This window comes from Paracoccidioides lutzii (assembly GCF_000150705.2).
Source record: "Paracoccidioides lutzii Pb01 unplaced genomic scaffold supercont2.41, whole genome shotgun sequence".
In the NCBI taxonomy this organism is placed as follows: Eukaryota; Fungi; Ascomycota; class Eurotiomycetes; order Onygenales; family Ajellomycetaceae; genus Paracoccidioides; species Paracoccidioides lutzii.
The window spans coordinates 70391-86379 of NW_015440987.1; the positions used below are offsets into that span (position 1 = coordinate 70391).

The window sequence follows — 15989 nt, forward strand, 5'->3', positions numbered from 1 at the left end:
CTGTGGTGCTGCTAAGTTGATGTTCACAATCAACATTTTGGAAAATTTCCCAGGAAATGAGATAGCTCAACCTCTGCCACATAAGCACCAGCACACTTCCAGATTCAGCTTCCCCGCTCCCCCACATCGCACCTCTGGAGCTCGAGATAATTTTCGGATTACATGAATGATAACATCGGAGTTAATTAAGGTCGCGCCACATCGGATTGGAAGTGGTAACATGTACAAGGATGTGACAACATCTGACCGTGACTTGAGCAGTCGCTGGCATGCTAACATGGATTCTGTTACAAGAAGAAAAAAAATCATGTTTAATACTAATGCAAAAGCAAAACAGTCTGGGCGTAAATGTCTGGCAAAAACCTATTAACAATATTGTTGAAAAGCCAGACCAAGCTCACCAAACTCAAACCAAATGACAAGTTCCGGATCATCATACGGACTAAACAATGATGTCATCACATACTGCCAACGACCAAAACTTTCGAAAAAAGAAAAGCAAAGAGCAGCTTCAGTTGAATCTCTCAAACTTATATGAAACTACTAAATAAAGCTATTTCTACTCCCTGCAAAGGCCAATCGTTCACATCTGCTGCTAAGCCTGGCACAAGAAGGTGAGGCTCTTGTTCGCCGCTGGTTTCGGGGTACGAAAAGCCATGATCCCAATTTACTGTTCCAAACTACTGAAAGGGATCTGGTGGCCCAAAGGACGACGGAACATTTTACCAATCAGTATTGGCAGGCTGGGCGGTGCTGATTTGATAGCCAGCTGAGCGGGATATGGATGTCAGATCATTCTGATAGGCTCTATGTTGCTCACGCATTAGTTGTAAGACTGGTTCACAAAAAAATGACCAGTATCAGTTGTTTGCGGGATGGACACGTTTCGAAATCGCCCTTCGGAGAGAGTTTTTGTCCGTTCGATCATAGAAATGGTGGGTGGGGCTGTGTTCGAACTTGATGGTTCCGAAGTACGGTATATTGATATGCAGTTCATTGAGATTGTCATCCCTAGCTCCAAAACTATGAGGGTCCTCCTTATAAAGCTCCAGGGTGGCAGTTGTACGGTACCAGGCTCCATTGGCAGAATCATTCTCGATAGCGAGGAGGGACCGGAGGATAATGGATATCTTTTGAGCAAACATCGTGATTCATTTGAGCCATTCTTTTCATGATTTCAAATGTCCGTTCAAGATGTCCGCGGTCGCTCAGTCGCTGATGTTGGAGAGATTGGAAAACGGTGACATCTTTGCCGTAGCCGAATTGGTGCTGCCGGTGAGCTTCCATATGTGCAATGCACAGCGTCCTGCTAGCAATAAAAGCAACAAAGTCGATACCGCGACAATAAGCCGTCGATAAATTCGCACCTCGGAATGCTACGAACTGGGCAACTATCGCACGACTGGCATTTGCAGCAGTCATCCTGCTGTAATCATAACGCGGTTCGGTGGAAGAGGACAACATCATGTATGGCACGTGTAGCCATACTAAGAGATGACGATATGTTAAATGATTTGTAAGGCGGATTGACTCTTTGAATGCCTGGGCATCATCGCTACCGACAGCACCATTGGAAGTCATCAGCCACCACCGTGGTGGCATTAGGGCAGCAGCCTCCTGAAGCATTTTGTCCACTTCGTGTGTTGTCGCAAGATCAATTTGCTCGCCAACATTACGCTGTAGGATAAGCCCAGCTGCAACGGACTCTAGGCGCTCCAGGTGCTCCACAGCTATGCAATTTTGCAGTACCTTCTGACTCGCGAAGACATTTTCGTATGAACCTTGTGGCAGGCCCAGCCTCAACGACAGATACCTGTCTGTGGAGACTATGCGAAACCACATGTAATCAGGATCGATACGATCCTGAGTTTCCAGCTCGAGAATTATGCTCGAAAAGGTAATCTAATCCCATCATCTGCACAACATCCATGGCTCTGCGGTTTGTCAGCCATGCTTGGCGAAGATTGCCAGCATTATTTAAGTACATGCTTGCAATCATAACACACTTGATACCATCGAGTGAAATGACAAGTTCATCATCATTTGTTACAAGCCTAGTAGCGGTTCGGACCACACGATTCATGATATCCTGGCAGTCCGATGTTAGGCCAGCAAGTTTCTCCGCCAAGGATAGCGGAATGCCCTATAAAAGAGCCAAGAATTAGAAACCTTCTTGCTACGAGGATGGATGGGATCCAAGCGGAGGCATCTGCAATACGGCTTGCGGAGACAAGCGTTGTCGGGAAAGGAATCTAGAGTACGGCATGAATACTATACCGTGGAATAATACCGAAACATCGATCAAAACGCTTAATAGGAGATTGAGATTATGCTGATTGGGCCAAGCTGCTAAAAGCGAGACAAACAGCTCGTCATGGCTGTAAGCCAAAAGCCTCTCTGGGACCGGGGGAGGGACTGTGATCGGAGTGGGGCAGGGAGGATCGGATTCGGTTCCACATCCATCAGGCCTAGAATTTTCCGTCTTCCCATGTTGGATGAACAGCTAGTTATACTATCTTCACACTTGCAAAGATGGTTCTTACTGATGAATTTACCAACTCGTGCTGATTCGGACGCAGCGTGTCTGGCACTTTAGCCCCTCTTCGCTTGATGAATCAATCTATGAGAGATTCCATCCGGTTGATCCTATCAACATTTATACTCTCAAGTACTGCCTCATAATGGAACTCCTGGCTAATACATGGGGTTCGACGACTCAGACAGTTTCTGAAGGCGCTGCAAAGGTGCATCGGATCTTCCGTCGCTTGCACTCCCAGAAACTTTAAGTGCCTTTACGGACTTTTCGCATGTTGAGCAGCGTTGGAGGTTGGTCCCTCCGCGGAGGAGAGAGCACGTGGGATTATTAATGACATTTCGGTGTCTTGCGGGAGTTTTGCCAGCACAGATGCCCTGCTAAAGCAAGTTTGTTGGTTAAAATCCGAACGAAAAGTTGCTCCGTGGATCTCGACGCACCACTAGGTATTTATTTATTTATTTTCGCACCTACTCCATCAGCTACATAATCTAGCGTTTCTTTCCGCCGCGGCGGAGAAAAGCGTGAGCCTTTATCAGCCGCCTATTCCGGAGTTAACAGGCTTGGGGAGTGGGAGTGGCTCTAACCTTGCCTGGATAGCTAACTAACTACGATTTAAGAACCCTGTCTCACGGCTTTCCAGGGTGGACCAACTGCAGAGGGAGGAGTATAACCTGTAAAGGACAACCGAAGGAAGTTCTTGGAGAATGCCGCAAATGAACGCAGTCAATTAATCCATGGATGCGTTGGTCATTGTTCCAATCCACTGGGATGTTGAAGCCATATGGTCCATGATGGACCATGAACTGCTCCGCAGTCGAGGACAAGTGGATAGATAGCGAGCTTGATGTCCCGGATTTGATATTTTCACTGGGAAAAGACCTCCCACTGGAACTCATGAGATAGAGACGAATATATTTAATACAGAAGTTGGTCTTGCATTGTGTAATGGATAAATTATCTTAATACCCACGCTTCCGAACATCGTATCAATTTGTTGAACCCAGGTATTAAAGCTTTACAATGGTTAAAATCGCTGTAACTGGCGGGTGCTGGGCGTGGGTTTAATCCCAATTCTGTTATGCAATCGCCTATCAAGACTTATTTACTTTGCAGATGTTTCCCGGGAGATTGTTGATGTTCTCATACCGTCAAAAAAGCATGATATAACCATATTAAGTAGGAAGGTGAGGGAAACATTTGGAACTTTTACATTTATGTGCAATTTCAACGCTAATGTGTCCCTTAGGGGCCTTCGACAACAGCCATCACACCCGGAATTAGTTGGCAAACGGTAGACTACGATGATAAGGCTGCATTGGTTGAGGCCCTTCGAGGGATCCACACCCTCTTGTCCTTCGTCCAGATTCTCTCGGATCCCGACCAGAGGTCTCAGAGGAACCTTATCGATGCGGATATTAGCGCTGATATTACCCGCAATCAATGCAACACATTAGCTCCATAGCTTACTCAATTGACCAGTAAGGGGACGGTTGACATAGCCTGGTGGCAGAGAAAAGAAAGAATCAGGGAGCACCCAAAAGAAGTAAATTCAAAAGGAAACGTGAGAATCTGCATCAAAATCACTATGATCTTTCAATACTTCCAGCCAGCCGCAAATAGCTTTTTCATTAGAAACTCGAGAACATCTTATTTCAACCTGGTTTGTTCTTGGACTATCTAGCCTTCCCTCACAAGACGGCTAAGTATGTCGACGCGCTACAGAGCGTCTTCGATTTTGAGAACAGGCGTGCGATCGTTGTGGAAGGCCACGAAGCCGCTGTTATAACTCTAACCACTGTCGCGGCCCTTGCCGCAATCGTTGCTCGATCAGCTGATTACGATGGCAAATGGCCTACAGCTGGCGGTATTAGAGGCAACAGAGTCAGGTTCTCGCAACTCATTGAGATCGGCAGGAAAGTTCGAGGTTAGAATAGTTTTTCTGAGCGTCGCATATTTTCGAATTTTATTAATATGAATCTCTTAGGCGGCCTTTCACTGTCGACAAAGTAAAAGTCGAAGATCTCGAAGCCGGAGACCTAAAGATATCGTGGGGGTTGAAAGCAGTTCACCGCGCAGTCTCTGAGGATCAGGCGTGGGCACTTCTCAAAGCCGTTTCCATTGGAATCCTTCTAAGCAGTACAAAAGGCGCATAGGACTCATCAGATGAGCTAAATCAACTCTTCCCAGGTCACGAATTTACTGCAGTGGAAGACTTCCTGTCAAATGTTTGGCATGAAAAGCCCGGGGGGTTTGGGTTACCATTTTTTTGAGGGTAGATGATCCATTGGTCTATGGCCAAAACCCGCACTCATGGGCGGTTGATGATTTTATTTTCCAATCACAAGGCAACTAATTGATAGCTATTTCATGCCAGCGGCTTTAAAACACCTTTCTTAGGATATTCTTGAAATGAAGAATCATCATATTCCTATCCAACTAGGTCATGTTGTCGGTAACTTTACCAGTACAATGTTTATAGTCCCGCTCCCAGGATCCAATGAAGAAACAAATATCTCCCAAACTAACTGATATGAGTGAACTCTAAGGTAACTACTAAAGTCAATGGGCGCCATTAGATTTGCGAAATAATGTGTGGGGCTTATCTTGTCCGCCCAGAAAATTCCTCTACTTGCCCCGAAACCCGAGTTCCATTACGGTGATGGACCCATAGAATAAGCTTAAAAAAGGACCTGATACAGGGTTGTGGAAGTTTGCCTGTTAATCTAATATCTCCGTTTCCCTTTCATTCCTGCTGTCAGTGTGCCGTGGTTTGCACGGTTCCAATTAAAGTTAAAAACTCCCGATGTTGAACGAACAGTTTATATGCGAAGCCTATTATGGTACCGTATCCCATTCAAGGTTCCAAACGATTGAAGTTTTGCTAGCCTAATGATTTTTTCGTCCCTGTTATTTGATCTGTATAGAATGCTTCCAAGGTTGGGATGATTGATATGGGAACCTGTAGGAATACTGTTTTTACAGGAGAACATATGCTGGAGTCTTTTGGCACTGTCAGCTAAAATCCAAGGTTGAATTCATATATTGGGAAGGGGATCACTGACAAGCAGTAGTAACTGGAATCCAAATTCTTCCATCTTCTTCTTTGTATGCCCTTCAATTCAAATTTCCTCCATCTAACACAGATAAACTATTCGACCAAGCACAAATATTAGCGGAAGATAAGTCTTTCTCCAATTAATTGCCAAAAGAGAATCTCCTATGGCCTTAATGTCCTCATACTGACATGATGCTTTGTTAAAAAAAAATAAAAATAAAAAAACAATGTCGAATGCTGCCTTATGCCATCATTAATATTTAGAAAAGAGGAAATAATATCAACTGACAACGCAGAGACATATATCCAACCCAATACATAGCAATAACCAGATATGTGTTGTTACCGGGTGTAGATCGAAAAGAACAGGAAATACGCTTTCAACCAACTCCAATTTTCAATCCTCCACGTTCATTTGCCCGTCACTTCCTCCCTTCCACCATAATGATATGGTATCCAAATCCCGTTTTCACCTCCGTCCATTTTGGATTCCCGGTCGTACTGGGCTCGAGGTCGTATGCTGCTTTTTCAAATGAGGCATCAAGGCTACCTCGTATTTTCCAGCCAAGCGATCCCCCTATATTTTGGATTGTGTCAGGAAAGGGGTAGTTTATAAAAGATATAGCACTCTTTGCCTATGTACTTGGGTGGAAAGAACATGTAATATACGAAACAAGGCAGTGAGTTTCATTTGAATTCCTCCCTTTGGCCCTTATTCAATTCCAACACCCTTTTGAGGATGATAGAGTGGAGTTGAGAAGCCCTGGGTGGAAGGATGTGAGCGTATGCGAAACCTAGGATATAATGGTCCCAGTTGATAACTTTCTCACATTTGAGCTCAGGTTGTTTGGTATCAATCATATATTAAGGGTAAAGGACGTAGCACGAATGCCAGTGTCATCAAACATATAGCGAAAATAAAATCAACAAACCTTGCCTAGCTTTATCTTCAGAAAATTCCCTTGCAACCTCATCAAACTTTGCCCCATTTCTCAGCTTCTCAAGCGCTTCCTCTTTCTTCGAGTGTTTTTCACACTTTTTTCTCGCAATGGCTAGTTAGTTTGGGTTCGTACATATGAAAAGGAACAATATTCTTGCACATTTCAGTCATGGAAACACACATGCGTAGCATGGCAATCATGTAAAGAGGATACAGAGCTACTTCCAATCCAATGGCAAGTGAAGAAGCAAACGCAAACGGGTATATTTAAATCACAGTCAAGCAAGAGATTGAAGCCGAGCAAGAAGAGCAAGCACGAAGAGTATCAGACACTTACGAGAATATGTCGAACATTGATCGAATTTGCAGGTTTCAGGCCTCCTTTCCCTTTTGCACCCTCATTACCATCTGAACTGTCTTTCGCCTTGCCTTTACCTTTTCCTTTGGCGCCCGCGTCTTTAGCGCTGTTCTTCCCCATGGCAATTGAGTTGAGTGCTAAAAGGTTGTTTATCTGAAAGTTACCTGGAGTGTCTGAGAGTCCCGAATTAGGGACAGAGGGGAAAATGCCCGCGTAGTCGTGAAGAGACCAGAAGAGATAATGTTGAGGTTAGGTTTGGTTTATGATGAGTTGGAGCAAGTTGGAAAATATGATGTTCCAAAGAAGTGTGTGGGGTTTGTGAAGCACCCACGCATATATTTATTTCCAAGGTTCAATATTTATAGCTTGAAGCTCAACGTCGCTCATTTCATTTATTTTTTTTTATCAGCTCCAAGCTCAAATTTTCAATTTGCTCCAAGACACAAACTGGAGTCCTTCACTGGCAGCAGCAAAACAAGCCTTTTGAATTCTTGAAACTACTGTTGCTTTTCCGTGGTTTGGTCCAAATTCCAATTCTCAAATTTCTGTCTCCCAGGTGGAATCAATGGCAAGCTCCTTCTCCTAATTAAGGTTATGGACATCGCATAGATATGGAACACGATCAACATGTTGGAACTGTTGAGGAGACAAAGGAGAAAGTCAGACTGCCCCTGCAGCTCAAAGATGTGCGAATCATGTCAATTCCTGAAAATGCCTATTATATTCCCGGGTTTATAACGCAGGATGAAGAGGATAGGTTGCTTCAGAAGGTAAAATTCTCATATTTGTTTACCTGTAGCTTATGTTGGAATTTAATAGTTAGACTGAGGTGAACAGAGATGCTTCAACTGAAGGAGGAAGTTTTGGGATCAATAAGAGGGTTAACTGATCGCCCCATTAAGAGAATAAATACCCTGGTTGTTTCCCTCTGATTCCCTTCATCAAGGGAGACATATTGATCATAAAATGAAACTACAGACTAACAACTATTAAGATATTATCTGTCCCCGTTCCACGCTGGACACAGCTTTCCCGGCGACGCCTTCAGACCTGGCCATCCGCATTGACCAAATCCAACACTCTTCTCGGCTCCCCCCTCCCAACTTGGCTGGTTTCTCCCATCATTTCCCGATATACGGCGCTTGGAATATTTCGGGATTCACCGCACCACGCACCTAACCATGTACTGATTAATGAGTATAAACCTGGACAAGGAATCATGCCTCATGAGGACGGTGCCGCATACTACCCCGTTGTCGCGACGGTGAGTTTGGGGGCACCGATTGTACTGGAGATGAGTGAGAAGATCACAGATCGCGCAAACACAGGTCAATCGGGAGAAGGAATTGGAGCAGAAGCCCAAGAAACAACGCCATCCCGGTTTAGAATATTGCAAGAAAGAAGAAGTTTGTTGATAACGACTGGGAAACTATACACTGATTTCTTGCATGGGATTGAGGAGCGAAAAAGGGATGCTGATTTAAGCCCGGAAGCTGTTTGTAACTGGGAATTGCTTGGGGATAAAGATACGTTTGCAGCAGGCAGTTACGAGAGGGAGACTAGAATAAGCCTAACATATCGGGATGTGCTCAAGGTCTCGAAGCTGGGGAATACTATGAAATTCCTTGGGCCTAGATGATAGGCAGCAACGACTAGCTTCGGTTCTAATAATTAAATTTGACGCAGAGGCTGGCTGCTGATCATGGTTACCATCCAATGGGTTACTTTTATTGGCGTTTGCAAGCAGCAAAGAAAGGTTATAGAAATCTCATGATACTGCAGCCGACATGTCCAGAAGAAGGTTTGAGGCTTCCACAATAGAAATTCTAATATAGACGTGGTATCATTCTCCACCGATGCTGCACGCTTTCTTTACCAAACTTTCTCATATACCACTCCTTAGTATTGGCAGCAGAAACACCTAAATTCACAAGAACGAAAACCAGTCCCGACAATACAGTCTTGTTGACAAGAGATCCTTTTGGCGCAGCCAAGAAAACGAGCGATAGATAAATGGCGCACTCGGCTGTATAATGCGGAGATACGACGGCGAGGAAAGCTGGGTGAGACGGAAGAGTGTACTTCTTCAACGAAGCTAGGTACATATGGCAATCATGTTGGATACCGGATGCAATAGTAAAAACTGGAAGGAAAGCGAGTGTCTTCAATGATGGTGCACAATATCGCACATCATTTAGTAAGTTGCCTGAAGAATGGATCGCAGCTAGATATGGCAGTTTTCAGTAGACGATTTGGAGGGCGAGGCGAAACAAGGTCACGGTAAATTGCACATACGTATTCCTTCGATCCAAATAGCCAACCCCATTGCGACATAAAATGCCAGCCCAACAACCCAATGTGGGAACCACATTTTCGATCGGGACGGTTTTGCCATTAAATTGCATTCGCACAGTCGACGGACACCTTGGATCAAAAGTAGCGTCCAGCACAGAACAACTTGGTTGCGTGTCATGGACTTTTGAATGTTTTGTTCTCTAACCTGTGAAGATACAGCTCGAAACAGTGGGCCTCTGAAGTAGATTTGAGCTCCCCAGAGAACTGAGGATAATACCGATGCCACGTAAAAATGAGTGAAAAAGCTATGTGGTACTTGCCACGATGCTATATAGTCAAGAAAAGACGCTCCCCATCCACAATTGGGCTGTTTCGACAGCTTGGCGTCATTTTGAGCTCCTTTTGTGGAAGCGTTGATCGGTTCTGGCGTTGTGGCCCGTGGGCCATATGTCACGAAACGATTGCGAACAAAAGGGACGCTGTTCGCAAGCAGAATCTACACATTGATCAATCATTCATTCAATAGATGTTGATATGGATACATGGAATGGATGGATTCTCACAGTGCAGGCCGTGATCAAAAAATAGCTTCGAATGAAGTTTATCGCATCTATTGTCTGCAAGTACGAGAACATCCACTGGATGTATCTCATCGCCGCTCCAGGCAGGGTCTTCGCAGTCGACTCATGCAATCCCATCCGGTAATCGCGTTCCTTGTAGTATCGAGTTAGACCTTACAGGTTACCCAGGCCTTCAAGAATGCTGTATCATTTGAGTCAGCATACTACAGACGAAGTTTGAGATGCTAACCCCGTTTCGCTTCGATTTTAGAGCGTATATGATGATAATATGGTCAAGAGAGGGCACCGTGGCCATGCTCTTACTTTTCCCTATATTTTATCGGGGTCGGGGAATAATGTAGTGTAGGTGCAGTAACCATATCTACATAATTACCCCCGTACTGTAGAGCATGAACGTTCAAGGTTTTAAAATTCGCCCGGGAAAATACCTTCGGCGTGGTTTAAACGTTTGGGCTCAACGCCAAGGCTGCTCTGCGATTTCGCCTAGCTCAATCACGTGATGAGTGGATATATCCAGGCCCATTGACATTCCACGAAGGCAATCCTTAAGACTCCTACAAAAACTACATCCACCGGTCATATCTCACACATATCTCATTCATGTGCATCTCTATATTGATGGTAGTGATATTGCATATGTCAGGTTCTTATTCTTAACTAACCCTTATCATAGTTTCCTCACATACCCTAACCCTGGTGTTGATCGGTGAGGTTGAATAGAAATGGATTAGTAATATATGTGTTGTAGTTATGTGCAGAGTATGTAGACTGTGTTTTATTTTAGATGAGGTTGATCTGAGTTGATCATGGTTTTAGAAAAAGGGAACTCAGCTTTAAAACCACGTTCAACTGTAAATCCACATCTCCAGCACTTCAACGACCATGCGATTTCGCAACAAATCAAGGCTCGTCTTAAAAAGAGGTATATCTTATACAGTGTTCCCCATAAAAATATGATATTCACAATTGATAAGTGTAAACAACTCCCCTAACAATACGCATAATCAACATAACAACCTCATATTGCATGTAATTATCCTCGGTAAATATCATCGAATCTCACGGGGGAATTCAACCAGGCAACAGTTCCCAAGGTTTGCTCCGAAGTGGCAGAAAGCCAAAATAGTACTAGCGCCAGGATGGGGTTTACCGCCCTTCACTTTGAGAACTTGAACGTCTTGCGCCCGATATTCAAGTGAATCATCCATACGACAACCCCAACCATCAACCTTTACTGCTACCCAACCCCGTATCATCCAACGTGAACCACCAGAAGCCGCATATTCTCCCGGCAACTTTGTAGCTAGATATACAATCGCGCCGTTGCGGTCCTGCCTTGGGCTCCTCCTAGAAGCTGTGATCGAGTCTGGCTCGACCGGCGGAAATCGCTCACAATCAGCGGCTACGGCTACTAACGATGAAGCAGAGAGGCCAAAGATCCCTACTGCAGCCGCTATGAATGATGCTGATGCAGTGCTGTCTTTGCCAACTGCTTCTCCCACTAATGGTGACACCGATCAACACGTGAAACCTACCCCAGAGCTTACAGTGAACAACGTTCCATCGCAGGTTCCTTCTCTACATGAAAAGCACAGGGTGGAGCGGGAGAACGATGGTGGTAATGACAATGAAGATATAGTTAGTATAAAGGCGGATTCAGAGGCGGAAACCATAATCCAGTCAGAACGAGAAGAGCTATCTCCAGAGAAAAAGAGGCGATTCATTCAACATAAACGCGATAGGAGTCCTGGTAGAACTGAAGACGATAGAGATTCAGGAATCGCGTTGTCATCTGAAGGTACGAAACCTCGAAAGCGACAGCGGGTGGAAAATGATAACGCGAACGATGGACCCACCGAATCTCGCGATGTTAGTGGACGGATCTCACGGGTTTCATCTCCCACACAGGAGACGAAACAAATTCAGGCTGAAGATTTAGGGAGCGCTTCTGCCATACGCGGTTCACCACACCCACAATCTGGTGATGTTGAAACTAACAAAAGTCGGCCCTCGACAAAGCGTTGGTCAAGCGAGGGCGTGGTTCGAACGGGGGAAGGAGAGACCCGTCGCCATCGCGACCGTCCACATAGATCGGATTCATCCCATAACAAACATCCCGACGAAGCATCAAACATATCTCATTCACGACGTATATCTAACCATCGTTCCACATCACCAGTTTATCGTTCCCACCATAGAGTTACATCTGGATCTCAGCCATCTACTGATACCAAGAAGAGAAGGCGACCACCACCTACACTTGCAACGGGATCACGCCGCCAAATATCAGAGGATAGAGACTCTGTTTCGTCCTCCGCTAGCGGATCTCCCTTACCATCTGCTCGTCTGCGCAAGTCAGCCACGGGTGAACAATCTGCTATGTCTCCCGCAAAACAGATGCAGGCAAAAAAACAGCGAGATCAAAATGGCCGGACGAGACTTGCCAGGGCTTGTGCAATGCAAGAAGTCGAGGCTGCGAAAGCACGCCACGCTGAACGTCCCGAGGATCTAAACATCTCTGATAATGCGGGGAACACACCACTTCAGATCGCAGCCCTGGAAGGCTGCGTGGAAATTGTTAGATTCCTCATTGAAGCTGGGTGCGAAATCGACACAAGAAATATCGACCGAGATACTCCGCTCATTGATGCTGTGGAAAATGGTCACTTGGACGTGGTGAAATTACTTTTGGATGCGGGCGCCAATCCTCGCCTTGGTAATGCTGAAGGTGATGAGCCATACGACCTTGTTCCATCTGATAATGAGAACTATGAAGAGATGCGAAAAATAATCGCGGAGGCAAAAGCCAAGGGGCAGCGAAGACGAAAGTCTGCGGACCAATCTGCTCGTGCCACTTCTTCAGTCAGAGATCCATCATCTCGGGGCGCATCCGCAGCTAGTCCTCGTGATTCCCCTCCAGTACACTCTCAGCGAAGCCCTCCTCCTGTTGGTCTCGGAGCTCGACGAAGAACTGTGAGGAGTGAAGCAACAAGAAACGATTTGTTGTGGACGAAGGCAACTCCTGAAAATCTCCGAGATTTCGCTGCCAAAGGTGATATGGCCGGTGTGGCGAATATACTTAACGTGGGGCAAAAAGCTGATCCTGAGTCGCTGATTGCTGCTGCGAAAGGCGGCCATGACGAAGTCTTAGGCATTTTACTAGGAATGGGTGACCCGGACCCGGATCCTGAACCACTACAAACTGGCAATCACAATAAGCCGGGCTACAATACTCCTATGTTAGCTGCAATTGGCAGAGGCAATATCGCTGTTATTCAACTTCTATTAGATCAACGAGGCTTCGACCCTACACGCCTTGATCGCCGTGGTCGTACGTACTTTGAGTTGTCCCGGGAACGCAGAGGAGATCATTGGGAAAAGGAATATGAGCTCTTAAAGCAGGCCTATGATAAACATGTGAAAACACGCAGAACCCGGAAACTGGATACCAAATCTCCTCGAAGGTCTCGTGATAAAGATGCAGATGTGAAAAAACATGCTCAACAAGAGTCACCCTCCCCGGGTCCTTCGTTACAACAAAAAGCTGCTAGATCTTCGGACCAGAATCGCCAAATCAATCGCTCGCCTCGGGGAAAAGATAGCGTAAAGGAAAAGAAAAGGCCCGAGGGTACCAGTCACGAAAAAGAAAAACGAGCCTCATCTATCGGCAACCGAGCAAAGGCATCAAATAAAGGAATAAGCAACTACCGTGACCAGTCCGCAGTCGGATCCGATCAAGAGACACATCTAGACCGGAAAAAGCTAAAGGACTCCACCCCTTCACAGACCGGGGAAGAGCCTATTAAACGTCGGCGTCTCATTGCTGGTCGGCCACCTGACCGCGTGAAGCGGAGAGAGAGTTTGATATCGTCCGACTCTCACTCTGGTCGCGATGAAACCGCCAAACTGCCTGCTGAGCACACAAATAGCGACGCCAAGCCTACCAAAAAGGCTGGCTCATTGAAGCGTTCTCGAAGCAGTGTTTCCCCAGAACCACCCCAGGCTCGTGGCCGCCAACGCAAGGATGAAGATTCTCGTGATACTCTAAAGAAGCGGAGACGCGTCCGATCTGAGGAGAATGACCTTTCATCCTCCAATAGTACGGCAAAGAAAACTCTAGAGTTACCAGGACGGCCTTCGAAATCCCAAGGGCGGCGGAGAAGCAGTAATGCCCCGAAGCCAAGCACTGATGGAACTCGCGATACTGACAATCAAATCGAGATGGAGTCCTTGGGTACATCAACGTCTAATCTGGGACTGTCTACGATTAAGCAAGAGCAGAGGAAAAACGAGTCTGATATATGCGACATTCCAATGGAGGATGTCGATCGCGCTGCCCCAGAAGCCAGACAAGTGAAGGATGCTCAGGAGGCCGAAGAAAAGGAAGCCAGGGAAGCCAAGAAAGGTAGAGAAGCACAGGAAGCAGAAGAAAAACGTATCGCTGCCCAAGCTGAGCGTGAAAAACAGGAGAATGAGCTTCGCGAAGCTCAGGCGGCCAAAGAGGCGAAGGAAGCGGAGGAGGCGAGGGAAGCGGAAGAAGCGAGGGAAGCCGCAGAAACAGCGGCCCGCCTTGCTCGCGAGAAGGCTGAAGAAGAGGAGCGAAAAAGACAAGAGCTGGAGCTTCGTCGACTCCGACAAGCGGAGGAAGAGCGCCAAAAGCGGTTAGAACAGGAACGACTTCGTCTTGCTAGGTTGCGGAAGGAACAGGAGGAGCAGGAGCAGCGGCGTCGGGATGCTCTTCCAAACCGACTTCGTGCTGCGGCAAATTTTGTTGGCTGCAATGACCCCATTTCTAAAAGCCATGCCTGGCTTAAAAAGTTCATGCCAGTTGTAACAGCAACTACGCAACAAATCGATCCCTGTTGCGACCCCGAGGCGAAAGATGAAAGATGGATTCCCAACTATCTGATCGCACCCCTTCTTGCCACTAATGATCTTCAGCTTTCGCAATGTATGTCAATCCCGCTCCATTTACCATTAGGCGCGCCAGTGGAGACACTAACACTAACCTCATTGACACAGATCCGAGTTGGGAAAAACGACCGGCCACTCCTACCCAGAGGAGCAATCTCTGGAGGGTAACCCGCCGTATCCTAGTAGAAGAAGGCGAACTCAATCCCTTGACGAGTAGCTACGAAGATGTTAAGCGGAAGGTTATCGAAACTCGACCTAAGTACTTTGCCATGGAGCATATTTTTTGGGTCAAGGTAATACCTCCAATGTATCCTTGCGTGGTTTCTCTGTGCTAAAACCTACTTGTAGTATTCTGATTTTATGGATTTGGTCCCTCACATACCTCATTTTCACGGGCTTGATATTCAAACCTTGCGAATGCATGTTGACCCTGAGCCTGATGCTGAAACGACCGACATGAAGTCTCAATTGTCAAATGGGATAAGATCGGGCACTCCAAACGTAGATGCTGGATCAAAATCCCCCTTAACTAACGGATTCGTAACATTAAACGGCCATGCCCATTTTTGAAGCTACCTGACATTTTCAACTTTTCTATTCCTTTGTTATTCCCCACCCGGTTCTCCTTCCTTCGATCTCGGAGCTTGGTCCATCTCTGGTTGTATTAAAGTTATATATGGGATATATGCGGGATTTGGGTCGGGCTTTTTTAAGGTGCAAACGGAATTCGGCCAGGATGGGGAGATTTTCTGTATTGTTTGTGTGTATGATGTAGTCATGGATTTCTTTTGTTCTTTTCTGCGTCGAGATGGAGCGTTTGGATATTAATATCATGATTGTCCTTCTGCGCTGACGTGCGACGTGCCAACTTCCGAATTCTTGAAGTGCCGTCCCAGCTCATGTGCCTTGCATCATTTCATATTACTTCATCAGAGCAGTCAGTGCTTTAGCTCAGTAATGAGCATGATACGCTGATTCATGTCAATAGTAACATCTTTTTACACTTCGTAGAGTTTTGTCAGTAAAGTTGCCAATTTTAGATAAATTAAAATATTTAATTATTTGAATAAAAGATGAAAAGAATTTAATTGAAAACTAGTAGCTAGTTGAGCAAGATAATATATTACTCAACTGAGTCAGACATTAAATTTAGTATATACAAAGTATTTTGATTTTAATTGTAATTACTGACAACAGAAAAAGAAATTTTCATTAAAAATTAAATTATACTAGAATTTGAACATTTTCTTCTCGTATATAATAGTTCGCAGTTATATCTTTGTAAGACATGCAATCATGATTGCAAAACA

General features: G+C 45.5%; 7 protein-coding genes across 7 annotated transcripts; 4 read left to right on the forward strand and 3 right to left on the reverse strand.

Annotated features, from left to right (window-relative positions):
• Positions 1–860: 860 nt before the first annotated feature.
• On the reverse strand, positions 861–2490 carry PAAG_08627 (C6 zinc finger domain-containing protein; the record flags this gene model as incomplete). The annotated part of the gene is made up of 5 exons (XM_015846571.1): positions 861–1130; positions 1240–1888; positions 2007–2143; positions 2170–2252; positions 2367–2490. 5 exons carry the CDS (start codon positions 2488–2490, stop codon positions 861–863), a joined length of 1263 nt encoding a protein of 420 aa, XP_015701368.1.
• A 1066-nt stretch (positions 2491–3556) lies between these two features.
• On the forward strand, positions 3557–3998 carry PAAG_12604 (hypothetical protein; the record flags this gene model as incomplete). The annotated part of the gene is made up of 2 exons (XM_015848077.1): positions 3557–3571; positions 3783–3998. 2 exons carry the CDS (start codon positions 3557–3559, stop codon positions 3996–3998), a joined length of 231 nt encoding a protein of 76 aa, XP_015702307.1.
• Positions 3999–4121: 123 nt separating this feature from the next.
• Positions 4122–4689, forward strand: PAAG_12605 (hypothetical protein; the record flags this gene model as incomplete). Its single annotated transcript, XM_002789413.2, has 3 exons — positions 4122–4196; positions 4259–4422; positions 4521–4689. 3 exons carry the CDS (start codon positions 4122–4124, stop codon positions 4687–4689), a joined length of 408 nt encoding a protein of 135 aa, XP_002789459.2.
• Positions 4690–6013: 1324 nt separating this feature from the next.
• On the reverse strand, positions 6014–7009 carry PAAG_08629 (hypothetical protein; the record flags this gene model as incomplete). The annotated part of the gene is made up of 3 exons (XM_002789414.2): positions 6014–6168; positions 6524–6626; positions 6869–7009. 3 exons carry the CDS (start codon positions 7007–7009, stop codon positions 6014–6016), a joined length of 399 nt encoding a protein of 132 aa, XP_002789460.1.
• Positions 7010–7500: 491 nt separating this feature from the next.
• Positions 7501–8528, forward strand: PAAG_08630 (hypothetical protein; the record flags this gene model as incomplete). Its single annotated transcript, XM_015846572.1, has 2 exons — positions 7501–7659; positions 7884–8528. 2 exons carry the CDS (start codon positions 7501–7503, stop codon positions 8526–8528), a joined length of 804 nt encoding a protein of 267 aa, XP_015701369.1.
• A 187-nt stretch (positions 8529–8715) lies between these two features.
• On the reverse strand, positions 8716–10060 carry PAAG_08631 (hypothetical protein; the record flags this gene model as incomplete). The annotated part of the gene is made up of 4 exons (XM_015846573.1): positions 8716–9113; positions 9185–9680; positions 9748–9897; positions 9995–10060. The coding sequence occupies 4 exons, from the start codon at positions 10058–10060 to the stop codon at positions 8716–8718; spliced, it is 1110 nt and encodes a 369-aa protein (XP_015701370.1).
• A 511-nt stretch (positions 10061–10571) lies between these two features.
• PAAG_08632 (hypothetical protein) lies at positions 10572–15249 on the forward strand (the record flags this gene model as incomplete). The annotated part of the gene is made up of 4 exons (XM_015846574.1): positions 10572–10687; positions 10962–14716; positions 14788–14972; positions 15028–15249. 4 exons carry the CDS (start codon positions 10572–10574, stop codon positions 15247–15249), a joined length of 4278 nt encoding a protein of 1425 aa, XP_015701371.1.
• Positions 15250–15989: the final 740 nt, after the last annotated feature.